At 56.8% G+C, this 18345-nt stretch overlaps 1 protein-coding gene across 5 annotated transcripts in view; it reads left to right on the top strand.

Annotated features, from left to right (window-relative positions):
- The window catches only part of CUEDC1 (CUE domain containing 1), a 75080-nt gene extending 60281 nt beyond the window's left edge, over nucleotides 1-14799 (top strand). For 4 of the 5 annotated variants that reach the window (XM_036837085.1, XM_036837086.1, XM_036837087.1 and 1 more), the window contains 9 exons: nucleotides 4317-4443; nucleotides 5133-5325; nucleotides 6242-6325; nucleotides 7946-8017; nucleotides 8861-8954; nucleotides 10053-10111; nucleotides 10698-10867; nucleotides 10952-11022; nucleotides 13233-14799. In XM_036837085.1, coding sequence (XP_036692980.1) covers nucleotides 4317-4443; nucleotides 5133-5325; nucleotides 6242-6325; nucleotides 7946-8017; nucleotides 8861-8954; nucleotides 10053-10111; nucleotides 10698-10867; nucleotides 10952-11005 — 853 coding nt within the window. In that variant the 3' untranslated portion in view covers nucleotides 11006-11022; nucleotides 13233-14799. The remainder of the gene's footprint in view (nucleotides 1-4316; nucleotides 4444-5132; nucleotides 5326-6241; nucleotides 6326-7945; nucleotides 8018-8860; nucleotides 8955-10052; nucleotides 10112-10697; nucleotides 10868-10951; nucleotides 11023-13232) is intronic. The other variant, XM_036837089.1, reaches the window with a different exon arrangement.
- Nucleotides 14800-18345: the final 3546 nt, after the last annotated feature.

The raw sequence follows: 18345 nt of genomic DNA, 5'->3' as shown, positions 1-18345 counted from the left end.
AAATGAAGCTGGTTGCCAGCTGGGTCCCTGGGTCTCTGAAGTGCTTGTTTTTCTGGGCTCTGTGCTTGAGGAGGGCCGTTGGAGCCCAGGTGCCTCTTTTTCCTGGAGCTGCTGGTCCTGAGAATAACTCAGGCCTGGGGTGGGGAGGGGTGGGGGGACAGGATAGGACGGGGAACTTGTTCCAGTGGATCTTCCCTTCTGGGGATCTTGGGAGCCCCAGACAGTGGTGGTGGAGAACTCTGTGATCATACAGGTATAGATGATAATAACACCTACCATTTACTAAGTGCCCTTCAAATGCCTGAAACTGACAAGGTTCTTTACCTATGCCATCGCATTCAAACCATCTAACAATTTGTGAGGTAGGCACTGTTGTCATCCTCACTTTACAGATGAGGAAACTGAGCCTCAGAGAGGTTTCATAACTTCCCTAAGACTACAGAGCTGGGATTTGAAGCCAGGTCATTTCTGACTCCAAAGCCAACAAATGCTCTTCCCTGCTGTGTCCTGTCATCCCCCTAATGAGAAAAACCTCTGTGATTGCAGCTCAGGGAGCTGATAGAGGCCCAGAAAGTTATGGGGGGGAGGAGGAAGCATTGTTTCGAGTCAGGGACAGGAGCAGAGCTGAGGTCCTCCATCACAAGTGATACCAGAGGCTGTAATGGGACAAAGCAGGGGGTAAGTGGATAGGTCTGGGTGAGATCTTGGCAGGACTTGCAGCCCAGGATGGGTCATGATGCCCATGGCTAAATGATTTTCCTTTGACATTTTTTTAATATCCCAAGATGCTTTTGCAAAAAGTTCAGTTTCTATTAGGCAGAATAGTTCTGCCTATTTTTCAGAAGGGAAAACTGAGCCCATAAGAGACAGAATCCCATTGTAAACCTGGCATGGATATCCTGGCCGCATCCTCCCTCCCCTCCTCTGGCTATGGTGGGGTGAAGTAGGGCAGGGGTAGTGTAGCCCAGTGATGGGAGGCCCAGTGATGGGAGCCCCAGTTGGGGGCAAAATGACCTCGGCACTAGACCAAGGCTCAGGGGGTCTTGCTCATACCTTTGGACAAGTTACTGCCCTTGCCTCAGGTTCAGGGGCCTGACCCGGAAATGAAGGCTTTGCTGGCCTGGGGGTGGATACAGGGAAGAGAACTTAGTTGTGAAGTCGGACAGAGGCAGAGTGTTCTCCCCACCCCGCCTCCTTTAGCTGCCTAACTTCTGATTCTTGAGGTGCCTTTGGCTCACTGCTTAACCTCTCTGAGCTTCATTTGCCTCATCTGTGAAATGGGAATACTAATCCCCGCCTCAGCACTCTTGTGAGGGTTGAATGAGATATTGTGTGGGGGGCCCTTAGCACAATGCCGGATATGAACCAGACCTGTCACCAGTGCTTTACTGCTCCCTCCTGCCCCTGGCTGCACAGTGGGCCTCTGGGGTCAGCTCTGACAGTGAACATTGAGACCAGGGGTAAGGCGGCCCTCAGAGGCCAGTGCTCAGAAGAGGCAGGGCCAGCCTCTGAGCACGTGCCCCTTTGCCCCGGGATGGCCCTGCTAGGCCCAGATCCACCCCCAGCCCACTTCCAGGGCCTCATTCAGTCTCTCCATCCAGGACATGCATTTCCAGCGTTTATGGAGTCACCTGAAGCATGCAGGTGCTGAACCATGTGTGATACAGAGATGAACACAGCCCCGCCTTGACCTCCCAAGGAGATCAGGGTCTGGGGGAGGCACAGACGCACGGCAGGGTACAGGGAAGGCAGCCTAGAGGAACTGATGTCCAAGCAGTGACCTGGTAAAGCGGAGGACAGTAGGGCGTTCCAGGCAAAGGAAACAGCATGTGCAAGGGCCTGGAGGCAGGAAAGAGGGCACCATCTGAGGGAACTCCAGGAAGTATGGAATGGTTGGGTGAGGCTGGAGGGGTGAGAAGATCATGGAAGGCCTTGAGGGTCCTCCAAGGAGCTTTGACCTTATCCTCCAGCCAGGGGTTTAAGCTGGAGAGTGACGGGGTAAGGTTAGTGTTTGAGGAATCTCTCTCTGGCTGCTGGGGGCAATCAGATTCAAGTGGGGGGGTTGGGGGCAGGAATGGCCTGGCTCCCTTCTGCCACCTCCAGTCCCTGGGGTGCCTTTGAGAGTGAAGATGGAAGAGGGTTGGGGAGCTGGCCCTGCTGGGGCGCAGAGAGGCAGGCTGATCCCAGGGGAGCATGCCTGGAATGCCAGGATTCCTGGGCCCAGGTTTTCTCAGGATGATCTGTGTGTTCCAGGACAGGCCTGACCCCATCTGGGCCTCCATGTCTAGTCTTTACCAAAAATCTTGCCTGGAAGGCTTGTTGCTGAAATCCTTCTGGGCTCTGATATTCTTTGGGTAAGCCTGGGGGTCTGATGGGGCATGCAGTTCTAGTTCTGGGGACCGGAGGCAGAGGCTCTGGGCCAGGAGAGCCTCCCCAGCCTTCTCTCTCCTTCCCCTCGCCCAGCCTGTCCTTTCCTGAATGAAAGACAGGCTCTGAAGCCCAGAGGCGCCCCTCCTCACAGGCCACCTGCTGTTCTTCCATTGAAATTACAGCCTTGGAAGTTTTTTATTTGCCTCTCAGCTCATTTCTGACATTCCTTTCTGACCACAGTGGAGTTGCCTGGGCCGCCTGTGCTCAGGGTCCCCCTGGCTCTCACAGCTGTGGGCTGACCTCATCTCAGCCGGTGCCAGGGCAGGGGGCTGGCCTGCCCCTCCTCCAGGACCGCGGGCCCAGCAGCGAGGGACACTCAGCCTCCTGCTCCTCGTCCCTCTCCCGACTTGGGTTCTCAGTAACAAATGGCTAGAGGGGTCCAGCTGCAACTCCGGGGCTCTCTCTCCATGGCTTTCCTGGGTAGCTGTGGGTGTGATTGAGTTGGGGTGGGCACCCATGTCCCAGATGAAGACCCTGAAGCTGGAGGAAGGGTGCCGGGGTCGACCAAAGAAGGTCCTCGAGTCCCAGAGGGATGGGGTATCCACCCCCTTGACTCTCTGGCCCTTGGAGAAAAATGAAGCCGCCAACAGTGATAGGAGGTGGATGAGCGATGGAGAAGGAAAGGCGCCCAGGAATGGGAGTCCCGGGCTCTAATGCAGGCTCTTCTCAGGACCATTCCCGCATCTGTACAGCGAGAGGGGCCCTGGGGTTCCTTGGCTCCTGTCTGAGCGCTGAGCTCCCACCAGGCACTTAGCGGCTTGTTATCCTGTCTGCTGCCGCCCCCGCCCTTCCCCCTCGGCAGCCAGGCCACCCGCCCAAAATAGAAAAGGAAAGGAAGTTATTTCCATAGTCAGGGGCAGCCCGGAAAAGCTCCCCTCCAGTGAGGGGGCGGGCGGGATTCCTGGAGCTTGAGACCAAATCAGAGCCAGGCCCGAGAGAGAGTGGCTCCCGGCCCTCGGCTGCCTTCTCTGTGTGTCATTTCCCTGATTCAGCAGCACACGTGTCCTGCGGTTGCCACGCTGCAGGCTGCCGCGGAGCTGTGGGGAGCTCCTGGCCAGGCCCCAGGCCGCCCTCAGGCCAGGACGGCAGGGCGGGAGGCCGGGGGTCAGGGAGGCCACGCGCCATGGTCTCCTTCCTCTCCTCTCCGCCTCGCTGTTGGCCTCTGCCCTGGCCCAGGAGAGCGGTTCCCCAGCGCCACTTGGAACAAGGACCCTTCCAATCCCACACCTCCATGTGCCTTTTCAGCACGTTGTTCAAGACAGCCTCCCGAGGGGCTCCCACGCACCTGGGCAGGGAGACAGCAGCTGGTAGGAGACTGAGCCCCAGAGGGGACAGGGTCTCACCCAGAACCACGTGGCTGGCTTGTGGCTGCGCCAGAACTGGAGCCTAGATCCGCTTACCCTCTGGGGATCCTGGTGTCCCCATGTTCCCCAACCCTAGCAAACCAGCACTGGGGCGGGCTGGGCTGCTGGCAGCTCTGTGTCTGTTCACTCGGAGCACGCCTGGCACTCAGCAGCCAGGAGGAGCTCGCGTCATGCTAGGTGCTAGGGATAGAAGCGTGAAGGGCCATGACCGCCATCCATGTCAAAATCCACAACGCTCAACATGAGCGCCGGCAACACAGAGCTCTCTAGGCCCAGAGACCTTGAAGGCGCTGAGTAGTTGAACATCCAGTGCAGCGGAGCCCAGGCCCAGAGGCTGGGGGTCAGCCGAAGCCTGGTTGAGAAGGGGAGCTAGCGTGCTGGGGCTTTGTGCCAGAGGCGGCGGAGGCCACGGGAGGCTCTGCAGCAGGAGTGCCAGTCTGAGCAGGATCTTGGTGTGATGGGCCAGGACACCTGTGTTTGGGCCTGACTGTTCCCTCCTCATCGTCACCTCTCGCCCTGCAGCATCGACGTGCTGGGCTCCGCGCCCCCTTCCGGCCAGAGGCGCTATCGGAACTGGAACCCCCCACTGCTAGGCAACCTCCCCGAAGACTTTCTCCGCATCCTGCCCCAGCAGCTGGACAGTATACAGGTAACGGAGGATTCCGCCGCCCCTGGCCTGTGCAGTAGCTCTGCTTGCCCACACCGTTCATGCCAGCCAGCGTCACTCCCTGCTGTTTAAGCCCAGGCGGAGATATTTCTGTTGTCCTGGGTTTGTAGGGAAAGAACACTGAACCAAAAGCCTCATTTCCTGTCTGGGCCTGGAGGTTTCCTCTTCCACCCAGGGAGGTGACGGCCCTGAGGACGCTCCCTGGCTGCAGCCATCACCCCAGGCTGGAGGGAGGTGGGCAGGGGCGGGGGGTGGGGAGCTGTCAACGGCAGAGGACCAGAGCACCTTCCTTCCCTCCCCTGGGAAAGGGCCAGGGTGCTTCTCCCCAGAGGCTGGCCCTTTGCAAGGGGTCTCCCCTGAGACAGCTTAGACAGGGAGAGCTTTGAGTTTGGGGACCCTGAGCAGTTCGCAGATCACTCTTCAGGACTATTCAGGTTTTGATAAAGGAAGGGGGGGGGGTCCAAGGTGGAGGAGGTGGGGAGTAGTTTTTAAGCCCTTGCTGCTGCCTCAGCAGAGAGGGCTCTGGCCTGTTAAGTTAGATAGGAGGTGCTGGCCGCAGGGTGCGGCCACAGCGTCCTGGGAAGGACACGTGTACCCCCAGGTGCGCGTGGATGTTTGTGCAGCGCGCGTCCTTGTGAGTAGGCGGTCCACATGCTCGCTCCCTTCCTCAGGCTAACTCCGGGGGCTCCAAGCCTGCGAGCACAGAGGGAGGCCTGCCCCTCACAGCCGGGCCCGGACCCCGGGACCAGGAGAACCGCTGGAAGCAGTACCTGGAGGACGAGAGGATCGCGCTCTTCCTGCAGAACGAGGAGTTCATGAAGGAGCTGCAGCGCAACCGCGATTTCCTCCTCGCCCTGGAGAGAGGTGGTGCCCCGGGTGGGGCGTTGCGGCCGCTGCTCCATGGCTAAGGAGGGGCTGATGTTGGCTTTAGCCTTGGGGCTCAGGAGAGGCACTGAGCTGGAGGTCGGGGTGGCCTCTGTGCTGTTGAGTTATTCTGGTGGGAGCCCCAGAATTCTGCCAACAGGGACCTGAATCCCCAGCCACCCCTTCCCCCCTCTGGAACTCAGAGAGAGAGAGGGGTGCCCTTCCCTTGCTCCCCTGCCTGTCTGCTCTGTGCCAGGCACTGGCTTCGGCACCATGTGTCTGGAGCTCCAGGAATAGAGTGATTGGGTCCGTGGGTGCCAGAGAGGGTGCCTCCCTGAGCAGAGGACATTAGAGCAGGGGCTCTTGAGTTTTTTGGGTGTTTGAGTTGTCCTTGGGCCCAGCACTCTACTCTCCCCAGCCTGGCTGCCTTCCCCCTTCAGGGTGGGAGTGTTTGACGGGGGTACAGCGAGGGGCCTGTGGGAGAGGGGTATGTGTGTGTGCGTGCGTGTGTGTGCCTGACTGTGTTTTGGGGGAGGGAGCACAGTGTGCAGGGAAAAGTCTGGCCTGAGACACAGGAGGCCCAAGGCTGGTCCCAGCTCTGCATTAAAGGTGCTGGGGGTCTCGGGGTCTTTCCTTTTCAATGAAGGGCTGGACTATCCGATTTCCCAGGGACCTTCTAATTTTGGCATTCTGACACTGCAGGTGGTTGTCAGGGCAGTAGTTTCTGTATCTTTGAGGGTTCTGGTTCTTTGAGAGCCCGTAGGCGTCGTGTGTGCACATATTCCGTGTGTGCGTGTGTGTGCATGTGTGTGTGTGTGATTCTGGGGGTTTGGCCTCTAACAACCTCCTGCATCTCAGCGCAGGCTGCCCCTGGGTGGGAGCTAACTTCCCTGACCAGAATGTGGTCCTTTTCCAGATCGACTGAAATACGAGTCCCAGAAATCTACATCCAGCAGCGTAGCTGTGGGAAATGACTTTGACTTTCCCGCTCCTGTCCCAGGTAACCTTGCCTTCCTAAGAGAGAGGCCTGGAGGGTGTAGGGGGCTCACACCCTAGCTGTGGTCTGCATATTTGGAGTTTGGGGGTAGGCTGAGGAAACAGGCTGGTGGGGAGGTTTCTCCTTCTTCTCCATACTCGCCGAGAGGGAGATGGCCCCTCCACTCAGCAGCCCCGGGTTCTTACCAACCCAGCGGCTGCTGCAACCCACACCCGGGATTGGCCAACGGGCTGGCTGAACTCCTTGGAGGTGCCTGGAGCACGGGCAAGAAGGGGACACACCACACCACGTAATGTCCCACGGGGTGTCGGAGGTGGGGTGGCAAGGGACTCAGAGACTGGGTCACTGCCCCGGGGGAGCTTATGGTTTTACTGGGAACGAACACTGGAGATGCATCCAAGAAACAGGCAGAATGAGGCAGCAAGGCTGAGGACACACTTGTTAATTATGGCAAAAACATGTTGGCGGGGAAGGGCAGGATCAATCTGGGAAGAGTTCATTCATTCATTCATTCATTCAGTAGCTGGGGAATATCTGCCACAGGCCAGGTTCTGCCTTAGTGTTGGAGGAATAGAATTGGAAGCTTCATGTCCAAGCTGGTGAGAAGCAAGAATTGCCTCAGTGGCTGAAGGAGGGCCAGGGGTGGACAGCAGGCTGCTGGGCTGCACGGACGAGGGTCAAGCTGGAGCTGGGGACACCCTGAAGGCCCCGGTTCCATGCTCGACATCTGGACTCTGCCTGTGTGTGTGCACAGTGGCCCCTGGTCAGCCAGTGCCTGCCACACACACACAGGCTGCCCGCCTCAGAGGAAGAATCCGCAGCTCTTGCCCGAAACAGATCTTACATCGCGTGGTAGAATGGGGGAGGGGGGCAGAAGGATGGGGAGCTCAGCTGATCCCAGCTTGAAGAGAGAAAATCCTGTCGAACTGATTCATAAGCGACAGGCTGGGAGCTTAGGTCCCACCAGATATGCATCTGGGGGTTTAACAGCAGCCTCTTGTCCTTGATCCCAAATTAACCATAGACACCGGGACCGCTGAGGTGGATCAGAGTGACTCACAGGGACTTAGCAGGCAAGGTGACTCGGGATTAGCGTGGGAGCTTTAGAAGGGCAGTGAGGGACCCAAGTGGGTGCTGAGTGAACGGGGAGACTCGGCGCACCATGTCGGGATGCAGGCAGGCTGGCCACGTGCTGGTGAATGTTTAACAGCCTGTCGGGGTGCAGGGGGAGCCCTAGTGCTTAGCATCTGGTAGCTTCCATGGTGCAAACACTCCCATCATGGCTGATTTCAAGCTACCAAAGGGCCTTCCCGGAATGCAGAGTGGTCAGAGGAGCGGACAGTTGGGAGCCTGCGGGAGCCGGCCCTCCACACGTACAGACCAGACCACTGACCCTTTTTATAGAAAAGGGGAGAGTGAGGCTTGGGTGGGGAAAGAAATGCTCCTTGAACCCCGGTGTCCTCCTTGCTTTAAGCTACCTTCTGGTTAGGCCAGAAGCCTTCTCTTTGTTCCCTTCCTCAAGTGGAAGGGTGGGCTGAGCCCCTGTCCTGTGGGGACAGCCCTGACCCACCTCCCCGGGCCTTGGGCAGCCACTGGCCCTCAGAGGTGTCTTCCACCTTCCAGGAACCAGCGACAACAACCCCGCTGTGTCTGAAGATGCCTTATTCAGGGACAAGTTGAAACACATGGGAAAATGTGAGTCCAGCCCACGCCCCCTCTCCAGCTCTTCTAACACAGGCCTGTGGCCTCCTGGGAGGGAGGGAGCCACCCGGAATTTTAATGCAGCTGACTCTTGGTGAACCAAAGTGACATTTTAATCACGGGCTGGCTCCCTCAGCTTTCCTGCCTCACTTCCCTGTGCAGCTGAGTCTGGATACAAATTAAGTTTTAAATCCTCTCGAGCCATCTGTCTGCAGAAAAATAATAATGTGCCGGACACCGCGCCCCCCTGCCCCCCGCCGTTTTAGAGTTCACATTCTCTGTGGCTTGAGGGGGCTTGGCCCGGCCGGGCCTGAGTGGGGAGGCCCAAGCTAAGTCCACGTTCTGTGGGTGGGCGGTCCACCGGGTCAGTGGCCCCTTCCCACAAAGTCCCGCCAGCCGGGTCGCGCCTTCCCCTCCACCCCACCCGCCAGACACACAACCATGCATGAATGAGGCTGCCATCCTTTCAGGCTCCATTTCAGAGAAAATCTCGGATTAGTCATGGAAACCCCAGAACCAACCCTGGAGGTGGAGAGGGGAGAAGGGGAGGTGGCAGGAAGAAAGCCAAGATGCGAAGCCGTCTGTCACAGCTGGGGAAGGAGGAATACCCGGATCTCAGCTGCTGGCTGCGGTCCCTGGCCAGGCTCTCGGCGGCCCGTGCTGCCTCTGCCGGCCGACCCGGGATGGCAGCCTCACTCCGCCAGGGCACCAGCCTGACCCCGGTCTGCGATTGCTGTCACCTCTTCCCCTCCCCCACCAGCCTGCCCATCTGCCCCAGTCCTGGGGGGCAGCTACCTGCTGCTCTGGCTGCCGGCTCACAGGTCTCTCTGCCCCTAGCCACCCGGAGGAAGCTGTTTGAACTGGCCAGGGCCTTCTCGGAGAAGACCAAGATGAGGAAGTCAAAGAGGAAACACTTGTTGAAGCATCAGTCGTATCCTTTCCAGCCTGGCACTGGGTGGCAGCGGTGGATGCTAAGGGTGCTGAAAACCCTGGGCTGGACTCCCTGAGGCTGCGTCCTCCCCCGGAGTGGGACCGGGCCGTGTGACTCTCCCCTCTCCTGCCGTGGGCCCTGCTGCCAGCCTGGCGCTGCCCTATCTCTTGACGCCAATGTTGACCCCCATCACCAGGCATGGGGAAGAGGCCAGTGTAGGCCCCCTGTAGGCTCAGAAGTTGTCCTACCACTTTTTAACTTTTTGTTTGGGGTAATCTGCATCTTGAGAGAAAACTTCGTCCTTCCATGGAAATCAGCAAACCTTTTCCTAATTTCTTTCTTTTTTTTTTTTTATAAATTTATTTATTTTATTTTATTCATTTTTGACTGCGTTGGGTCTTCGTTGCTGCACGCGGGTTTTTGTCTAGTCGCGGAGGGCGGGGGCCGCTCTTCATTGCCGTGCGAGGGCTTCTCACTGCAGTGGCTTCTCTCGTTGCGGAGCATGGGCTTTAGGCACGGGGCTTCAGTAGTTGAGGCTTGCGGGCTCCAGAGCGCAGGCTCAGCAGTTATGGCGCACGGGCTTAGCTGCCCCACGGCATGTGGGATCTTCCTGGACCAGGGCCCGAACCTCTGTCCCCTGCTTTGGCAGGTGGATTCTTAACCACTGTGCCACCAGGGAAGCACCCCTAATTTCTTAAGTTGAATTGATCCACAGACCTTTCCACCTCCTCATTTCACGTGTTGGCCCTGCCTTCTCACTCTTAGTTCCTCCAGTAAAAATATGGTTTTCCACAATTTTACCCAGACTTCCATCCATGCTTGGCAAACAGGGCCCAGGATATTATTATAGAAGCTGAGCAGCCAAAGGAGAACAGGGAGAAGGTTCCTTCTCTGTCCCTAGAGATGGGAGCTGGGTGAGAGAGTCAGGGCCTGGCTGCTCAGGTGACCCCAAGAAAAGGAGCCTGCGGGAGGTATTGGGGAGTTTGGGGGGATAAGGCTGGTGCGGTGAAGGCCTCCTGAGCTTGGAGCGGGGGTAGAAGTCCAGGGACAGGGAGTCCCCACCCACCCCTGGGACAGTTTTCCTGAATGGCCCGGCAGACTGGGGGCTGCGGCATCAACAGCCAATCTCCTGGACGACGTGGAGGGCCACACTTGTGGTGAGGCGGGGAGGGCAGGGAAGTCGAGGCTCTGAGTTGCCTGTGATGGGTGGTCCTCCAAGAGGAGGACCTGGGTATTTCACAGGTGAACCCAGACTGTAAAGGAGGGGACACCCAACCTGGGGGACATATCAGGGTTGGTGGGCAGGTGACCCAAGGAAATGGGTCCCCCCACCCACTTGGTCCATATTGCCTCTCCCTTCCACTCCTGAAAGGGGCCCAGCCACATCTCCACCTAAATCTTTACCTGGAGCACAAAGTGCCGAGTGCTGTTTCTGGAGAATATTCTCTGGGGTGTGAGGGGACTGACAGGCCCACCCACATGGAAGGGCCTCCCCTTGAGAACCAAGCGCTGGGCAGTTTCAGTGTCTGGGGCCCAGAGGCCTTTCAGTGTTCATTCCGTCCCTCCCAAAGGCATGTGGGCCAGCAGACACTGCCTCAGACCTTCCCAGGCCCACAGCTGAACCCTCATCCTCAGGCCTCAGAGCAGAGGAGCCCTTTGATGGTCAGGAGACATCCAGAAACAAGGGCTAGAAGGGCCTTGGAGGTCATCTGGACAGTCCAACTTCCCCATCTCATTTTATAGATGAGGAAACTGAGGGAAGAACTTGTCCAAGGCCTCAGGGCTCATCGATAGAGACAGAGCAGCAGCCAGGGGTCCTAACCCCGCACCATGCCCAGTTGCCCCTCACCAGACCCACGCATCGTCCCCGGGGATCAGCGTGTGCCCTGGCAAACAAGGGTGGAGAGAGTTGGGTGAGCTGTCTTGCCCAGCCTGGGGGACGTGCCTGAGTGAGGCCCTGCAGGGTGGAGGGTGAGGTGCTTTCCTCTGCTTTTCAGACGAAGACTTCCGGGGAAGGCGACAGGAGGTGCCCAAGGTGGAGGAAGCACTAAGGGAAGGACGGTAAGAGGTAAGGCGCAGGACTGCCCTGCCCCACACCCCAGCTGTCTTCCCCGAGGTCCAGAGGCATCAGGCTCAGGCAACTAGATGGCGCAGGTCCGGGGTTTTTTCCCTTGTTGTTATGGCGGGGGACGTGTGCATGGGGGAACTCGTGTTTTGCATTATTTATTCATTTGACAAAAGATAATCACACCTGCCTGTGCCAGATGCTAGGAACAGGAAAAGAAAAATCAGCTTTGACCTTGAATAGTTTACAGCACAGTTGAGAAGAGAGTCCAGGATACACACAGCACGCTAAGAACAATTTAAGAAAAACTGAGATGGCCTCACCCGGCCATGTCCACACAGAACTCTGCCATTGCCTCTTGGGTTTTGGTGGTGGGGAAGATGAGGGAACGGCCCCTCTCAAGACAGCTCTGTTTCTGGCTGGAGCCGTGGGCCTCCAGGCTGCTTTTCCTCCTCTTTCCCTGTGCATCCCTGGGGAAGAAACAGGGAACGTCAACACCTCCTCCAGGGCTCAGGGGAACCTGCCCCTCTTCCAGCCCCTCCCCCATCAGGAAGCTGCCTGCCTACCCTGCCCCCAGCCACTGTCCTGGTCCCAGTGGTCAGCTATCTGCAGGGCTTTCTTGAGCTCACGGTGTGGCAGGTATGGTTGTTTCAGGCTATGGAGAAATACTTGCTACCCTCAGGGTAGCTGTAGTGGAGGGGAGAGACCAGGGTGGGGAGGACACAGCCAGGAGGAGTACAGGCACCCTCTCCTCTCAGCCTGGGCGGCTGGCCTTCACGTCACCTCTGGTTGACTCGCCACCCTCCACCAGGCCCTTCCAGACCTCTTCTGTTGTCTCAGGCTCTCCTCACCCATGTTGCTGCACCCATGCTTCCCAGGTATCCGGAATGCTGAAATAAAGCCAGCCGGGGGGAGGACCCCCGCCTCCCACGCAGTGTCGCTGCCACCTCCTTCCCACTGTTCCCCCAGGAAACGTGCTGGCCCAAAGCCACCCCTTATCAGGACCTTCCTAATCATTTCTTTCTTTCCTGAATCTTCCAGCTTTTCCCTTTCCAGCTCCTTCCTCAAGTCTACATCCTCCTCGTCCCATCTTAAAAACCAAGAGTCCTCAATATTTTCCATCATCACCCAGTTTGCAGAAAAGTGCATTCTCCTTCACCCATTGCCAGCTGGCCGCCCCCCCCCCACCCCCAGATTGACTCAAGATCACCTGCCAGGTCCTGGGCCTTTTCCTGTTCCGCATCCTCTGGTGCTGTCTCTGCACGCCATGCCCATCGCCTCCCCTGAAACTGCCCTCCCTTGGCTCCTGTGGCCCCAGGAATCCTGGATCCCCTTTCTCTCTGCCGTGGATTCTCTGTGCGCTTTTGGGCTCCTGTTGCTCCTTCCACTCCCTCAATCCCCGCTCTCCCCCCGTAGCTCTGGGCTTGACCCTCTTCAAAGTCTCCTTACTCCCTCTCCCTAGCGGTGCCACCAGCCTCTCTTACAGCATCAGCAATACTTATGCGCAGTTGGCTCCCAAATCTGAATCTCCATCTTAGTTCTCCAAATCCACTCCATAGCCCCAGCTGTGCCCACGATGGTCTTTCTAGCCCTGGCTGTCAACTCGCTGAAAGCTAGACAGTCCCACTTCTGATGTCCCCAGTTCATTTCTCTTCCTTATTCCTTGCATCACTGCCCTGGCAGACTCTCATCACCTGGTTAACAGCTGCTGGTCTCTTCACTGCCCCTGCTCTGTTCACCCATCACCAGGACACCACTTTAGTTCCATTTCTCCCTTGCTCTCTGAATGGGTCTTCCAAGTGAAGGCTCCTCAGCTTGGTGTGGGGATCCCACCAAATTCTGATCCCATTTTACTTTTCTGCCCCTACAGGTGCCCTTGGTGTAGCTCAGCTGGGCTACCGCTGTATCACAGAACAGGCCAGGCACGCAGGCACACCTCTCAGCCCTTCACAGACAGCTGCTTCACCCCCCCCCCACTCCATCTCTAGCTGCCACAGTCCCTGGTGTTTTGCAAGTTGGAATGTTCCTAGGAGCTTGGATTGGTGGGTGTGACCGCAGGCAGAGTTCCAAGGCTGACATAGAGTCCCTGGGGGAAGGAGAAGGCTCCTGTCTTTAGAAGCTTCTGCCCAGAACCATCTCTCCAGGAACCAGTGGTGAGGAAAGACCCCTGGGCTCCACTGAAAAAGACTTCTCCCATCCCTTTTTCCTGCCAGATGCAGCAGTTTCTCCTCGCCGGAGACCATCTGACCCGGTAGAGGCAGCCAGAGAGCAAACCGGCCCTCCGCTGAAGAGCCCAGCTGCAGCCGGACGGATGGTGCTTGAGTTCTGAGGCCCAGTGGTTCTCCGGCCACAGTCCAGCCCAGCCACTGCCACTGCCACTTCCCAAGGGACTTAGAACTTCGGAGTTGCATGCTGTCATTGGAGGAAGGGCCTGAGGGTGGAGGCAACAGCCAACCACAGTCCCTTTTGTAGCCAGGCTGTTCTATGGGGAACGAGTGGAAATGTAGGATCTAACCCCTCTTCTTAAAAAAAAAAAAAAAACCACCCAGAAAACTGTCAAACGTTGGAGTACCCAAAAGGGGAGGGTGATCCTACCAGAGGCTCGTTGGCCTGAAGGTGGAGCCCCTGCCCCCGTCTTGCCCTGGTCTCTCCTGTCGGGCCACAGACACTGCCTGATCCCCTACCCCCATCCCCAGCTCCCTTCTGGGCACCTAGGGTCCTTTATTCCCATGGCCTTCTGCATCTCAGTCTTTCCCCAGGGGTGCTGGTCCTTGGCACACCCCTGCACGGAGCTCTGGGTGAGAGAGCCCTGGGCAGTCACTCGGGCCCGCTCTGAGGAGTGATGGGCCACGGCAGAGAGGTATCTGCTGAGTACCCTGCCTGGGCCCCTTGGGCTGCCTCTGTTAGGGGCTGGCAAGGGCCCCCAGCAGGGATGGGGAGGCTGGCCACCCCGGAGCTGGCGGATTCTAGCTAGGCAGGGGTAGTCTTTACTCTGACAGAAGACAAAAGTCAGTTCTGGATGGGATCCTGTAGTCCCACGACACGGGGGGCTCCAGGGGCTCTGACTCCCCAGTTGGCCTAGAAGTTCTGCTGTCATTAAGGGTGGGCAGCGGCCAGTTCTTTAGTAACCCTGAGCAGGTGCAGGACTGAGGGGCAAGAAGGAGAGGCTGCCAGCCGGGCCAGAGCCCCTGGGGCAGAAGGGCTTGCTGGGTGCCCCTTGCCAAGAGTGAGAAGGCAAATGGCCAGGAGGAAAACAAGGGTCCTACGAACCTGACCCGGCATCAACCACTGCCAACGGGAGGGAGGGAGGGAGGGAGGAAGGGAGGGGCAGCCCGGCTTGTGTGGCCCAGCTGGAGATGGGAAGGCGCCGACCTCGGGAGAACCGGCGAGCCAGGGCAGGCGCGAGGCTAGGGCCCGAGCGGGGAGCCAGCCCAGCGGCACAGCGGTGGGGCGGTGGGAGCAGGCGCCAAGCCTGGCGGGCCACCTCGAGATAATGAGGGCGTGGCGGGCTCCCCGAGGTGCCGGAGGGGGGACCCTGGCCCGGCTCAGCATCCCGAGCGAGTGCGGAAGTGCTGCCGCCCTCCCATCCCCACCGCCCCGCAAGGGCCCCTGACGACCGGGCACAGCAGAGGGGGAGCGCCAGTCGCCCCCCCCCCCGTCTGTGTGTGTGGCTTTGTCAGTTTTCTTGTTTTTGTTTTTTCTCCTACGTGTGGGTTTTTTCTTGGAGCAGTTTCATAGGAATTCGTGTAATAAAGACTTGGTGTTCTCTTGGTGCTCTGACGTGGCGGCGCGTGGGCTGACCCTCCTCTTCTCCTCCCCCTCCCCCCGGCACCCCGCGCCCGCGGGCCGCCTGCCTGGCCCAGCCGCCGTGCACGCGGGGCCCCGGGGCTCGGCATCCCCGCAGCGCCCCTCAGGTGGCACCTGTGCCGCACCGCAGCCTCGCCCACCTGCTGGCGCTGCCCGCCTTCCTGTTTGCCTGGGAAAGTAAACCGCTTGCTGACAGGCCAGGGAAACGCCAGTCTGTTGCGAGAGCTCCAGCCGGTCACCTTCCTAAATAAACAGAAAGCTGCCGGAATAACGTCTCGCCTGTAGCTGCGGGGATGTGTAGTCTCAGGCTTCAAAGGGCCCGCAGACATCTTCCAGTTCAAACCTCTCTCGCTTTCCCTACTCCCAGGCTTCGGTGAACTACCTCCGGCGCCAGGGAGCTCACTGCCAAAGGAGGAGGCTGGTGCCCTTTTCAGACAGGGCGGTTTTCAAGGTTAAAAAGTTCTTCCTGGTGTTGAGCTGTGGGCCTCCTTGTGGCTTCAACCCACACAACTTGTTTCTGGGCTCCGAGTCACCCAGGCCAAGTCACTGCTCTTCCCCTGATGCCATGTTTTTTTGTTTTTGTTTTGAATATTTATTTATTTATTTTATCATTTATTTGGCTGCACCGGGTCTTAGTCATGGCACGCGGGATCTTTGTGGTGGCATGAGGGATCTTTAGTTGCGGCATGTGAACTCTTAGTTGCAGCATGTGGGATCTAGTTCCCTGACCAGGGATCGAAGCTGGGTCCCTTGCAAAGGGAGCATGGAGTCTTAGCCACTGGACCGCCAGGGAAGTCCCCCCGCTCCCCATGCTATGTTTGAGTTCAGTGGCCTTTCTCCTTCTGGATAAACAATGCAGGTTCTTCCTGCCTCCCCTACAAAAATGTTCTGCCCCCACCCCTGCCCTGCCCCCAGCCCAGGCAGACGGAGGTGGGCTTGTAAATTGACGTACCTGGACATCTGGTGATGCTCCAGACCTGGTGTTTGGACCTCAGCAACCCAAGATTATCCTCTCACCCCTGCTCTGTGCATTCTTTACTGATAGCTGTTGATCAGTGTAAATCCCCCCACCGCCAGCATAGCACCAGCACCTGGGACCTTGTTAGAAATGCCAATTCTCAACCCCACCCCAAACTGAGTCAGAAACTCTGGGGGTGCAGCCCAGCAGTCTGTGCTTCTGCTATGCACTGAAGTTCGGGAGCCATGGTGCTAGGTCAGTACCTAGTACTGGCTGCAGAGTAGAATGACCAGAGTAATTTTAAAAGTCTTGATGCTCAGTACCCTACACCAATTTAATCAGCAGTTATAGGTTGGTTTCTTTGAAAGCGCCTCAGGTAATTCAAGTTCACACTCAAGTTTGCAATCAAGTTTGAGGACCAATACACTAAGCAGTCTGTTAGGTGTTTCATATTAGCCCAATTAATCTTGCCCAATAATGGCCACTTTACAGGTGATGAAATGACAATTCAGAAAGGTTAAGTAACTTACCTAACAGCTAGCAAGGTGTGAAGTCAGAAAAGGGGCCAGGGCTGCCTGACTTCAAAACCTGTGCTCCATCCTCTATATCCCTGCTGCTCAAAGTGTGCTCTAGGGACCAGCAGCATTGGCATCGCTCGTGAGCTTATTAGAAATGCATGTTACCAGGCCCTACTCCAGACCTCCTGAATCCAAACCTGGGGTGTATTTGAACAAGCCTTCCAGATGATTCTGATACGTTTGAGAACCACAGTTCTACTACCTTGCTACTCAAAGTTTGGTCTGCGGACCAGCAGCATCTTGATATCCGGGAGCTTGTTAGAAACAGAATTTCCGGCTCTGCTCCAGACCTACTGAACAAGAATGTGCATTTAAAAAAACTCCTCAGTTGTCTTGTATGCACAATAAGGCTTGAGAAACACTGGTTCTCAAACTTGCTGCACACTGGAATCATCTCTGATGCTTGGGTCCCATTCCCAGAGATTCTGGTTTAATTGATTTGGGATTTAGCCTGGGAATCAGATTGTAAAAGCTCCTCAGGTGGGCTTCCCTGATGGCGCGGTGGTTAAGAATCCGCCTGCCAATGCAGGAGACACGGGTTCGAGCCCTGGTCCGGGAAGATCCCACATGCCGCGGAGCAACTAAGCCCGTGCGCCACAACTACTGAGCCTGCACTCTAGAGCCCATGAGCCACAACTACTGAGCCCACGCGCCACAACTACTGAAGCCTGTGTGCCTAGAGCGCGTGCTCCGCAACAAAAGAAGCCACCGCAATGAGAAGCCTGCGCACCACAACGAAGAGTAGCCCCCGCTCGCCACAACTAGAGAAAGCCCGCGCGCAGCAAGGAAGACCCGACGCAGCCAATACATACATACATATATACATAAATAAATAAAATTTATTAAAAGCTCCTCAGGTGATTCTAATATGTGGCAAAGTTTGAGCACCACTCACTATTATGCCTATTAGTGTAGATGAGGCTGAAGGTGACTGGAACCAGAGAGGTGGGTGTGGGGAAAGAAGGCAAAGAAAGCTTACCAGGTCCAACGGGAGTGCGGAAGATGAAGCCCCTGCTCCATGATGAGTCCCTCCCAGTTGAACAGTGTGTAGAGGACCCAGGAAGGAGTCGGGCTGAGTCAGGTGACTGCCTCAGCCACCCACCCTCACACCATGCTCATCTGCAAGTCCTGGGCTCTTGGTATCCACAAGGTGATACTTGCAGATTTATCTTCTGCAAAAATGCTGAGCTGGGCTAACTGAAGTCTGGTCCAGCCAATGCCCCTCCCCCTTTGTATGCTTTGGTGACCTCAGGGCTCAGTCCCAGCTTGAGAGGAGCTCATGGGTCTGGGGGATGCTGTGCCCAGAAGAACTGGCCTGGTTATTACCATGCTGGGGTCTCAACCCTCCCTCTGTTCTCCTGAAGCAACTGGTAAGGGGTTGAGGTTGGAGGAGACACAGGAGAGCTTGGTTTGAAGCAGGCAGGTAAGGTGTGGGACGATGATGCTGAGAGCTGCTTATCAGTGCTTACTGTGTGTCAGTCACTTTTCTGGGGTGCTTTACAAACATTATTTTATCCCACAACTATTATATGAAATCAGTATTTATACTCCCATTTCCCAGATCAGGAAACTGAGGCCCAGAGATGTTAAGGTCCTTACTCAGTATCACTGTCAGTAAGCGGTAGTACCTGAATTTGAACCCAGGCAGCTGAACTCCAGAGCTGGTGCCTAAACACTAAGCTATATATTGGGGTGGGGGGAACAGGTGATAAGACTTAGAACCCCTGCATAAATGAAATTTGTAGAGCACGGAAAGGTCCACCTGCTTAAAAACATCTTCAACAGCTTGCCCGGAAGTCACCTATTAGCATTCTTTATCTGATTTTAAAAACAATCTCTTAGCATTTCCATTAAATGGCAAATATGCTACTGAGAGACGCACATGAACCCCTTTTGCCCATTATCACAGCATAGATTAATATTCATTGGATTAGTTGGCTAGACCAGCTGGAGAAAGATTTGGAAGTTTCTGGAGCTGATGGT

This window comes from Balaenoptera musculus, chromosome 20 (genome assembly GCF_009873245.2).
Source record: "Balaenoptera musculus isolate JJ_BM4_2016_0621 chromosome 20, mBalMus1.pri.v3, whole genome shotgun sequence".
Classification (NCBI taxonomy): Eukaryota; Metazoa; Chordata; class Mammalia; order Artiodactyla; family Balaenopteridae; genus Balaenoptera; species Balaenoptera musculus.
This window is presented reverse-complemented; position numbering and strand designations above follow the sequence as displayed.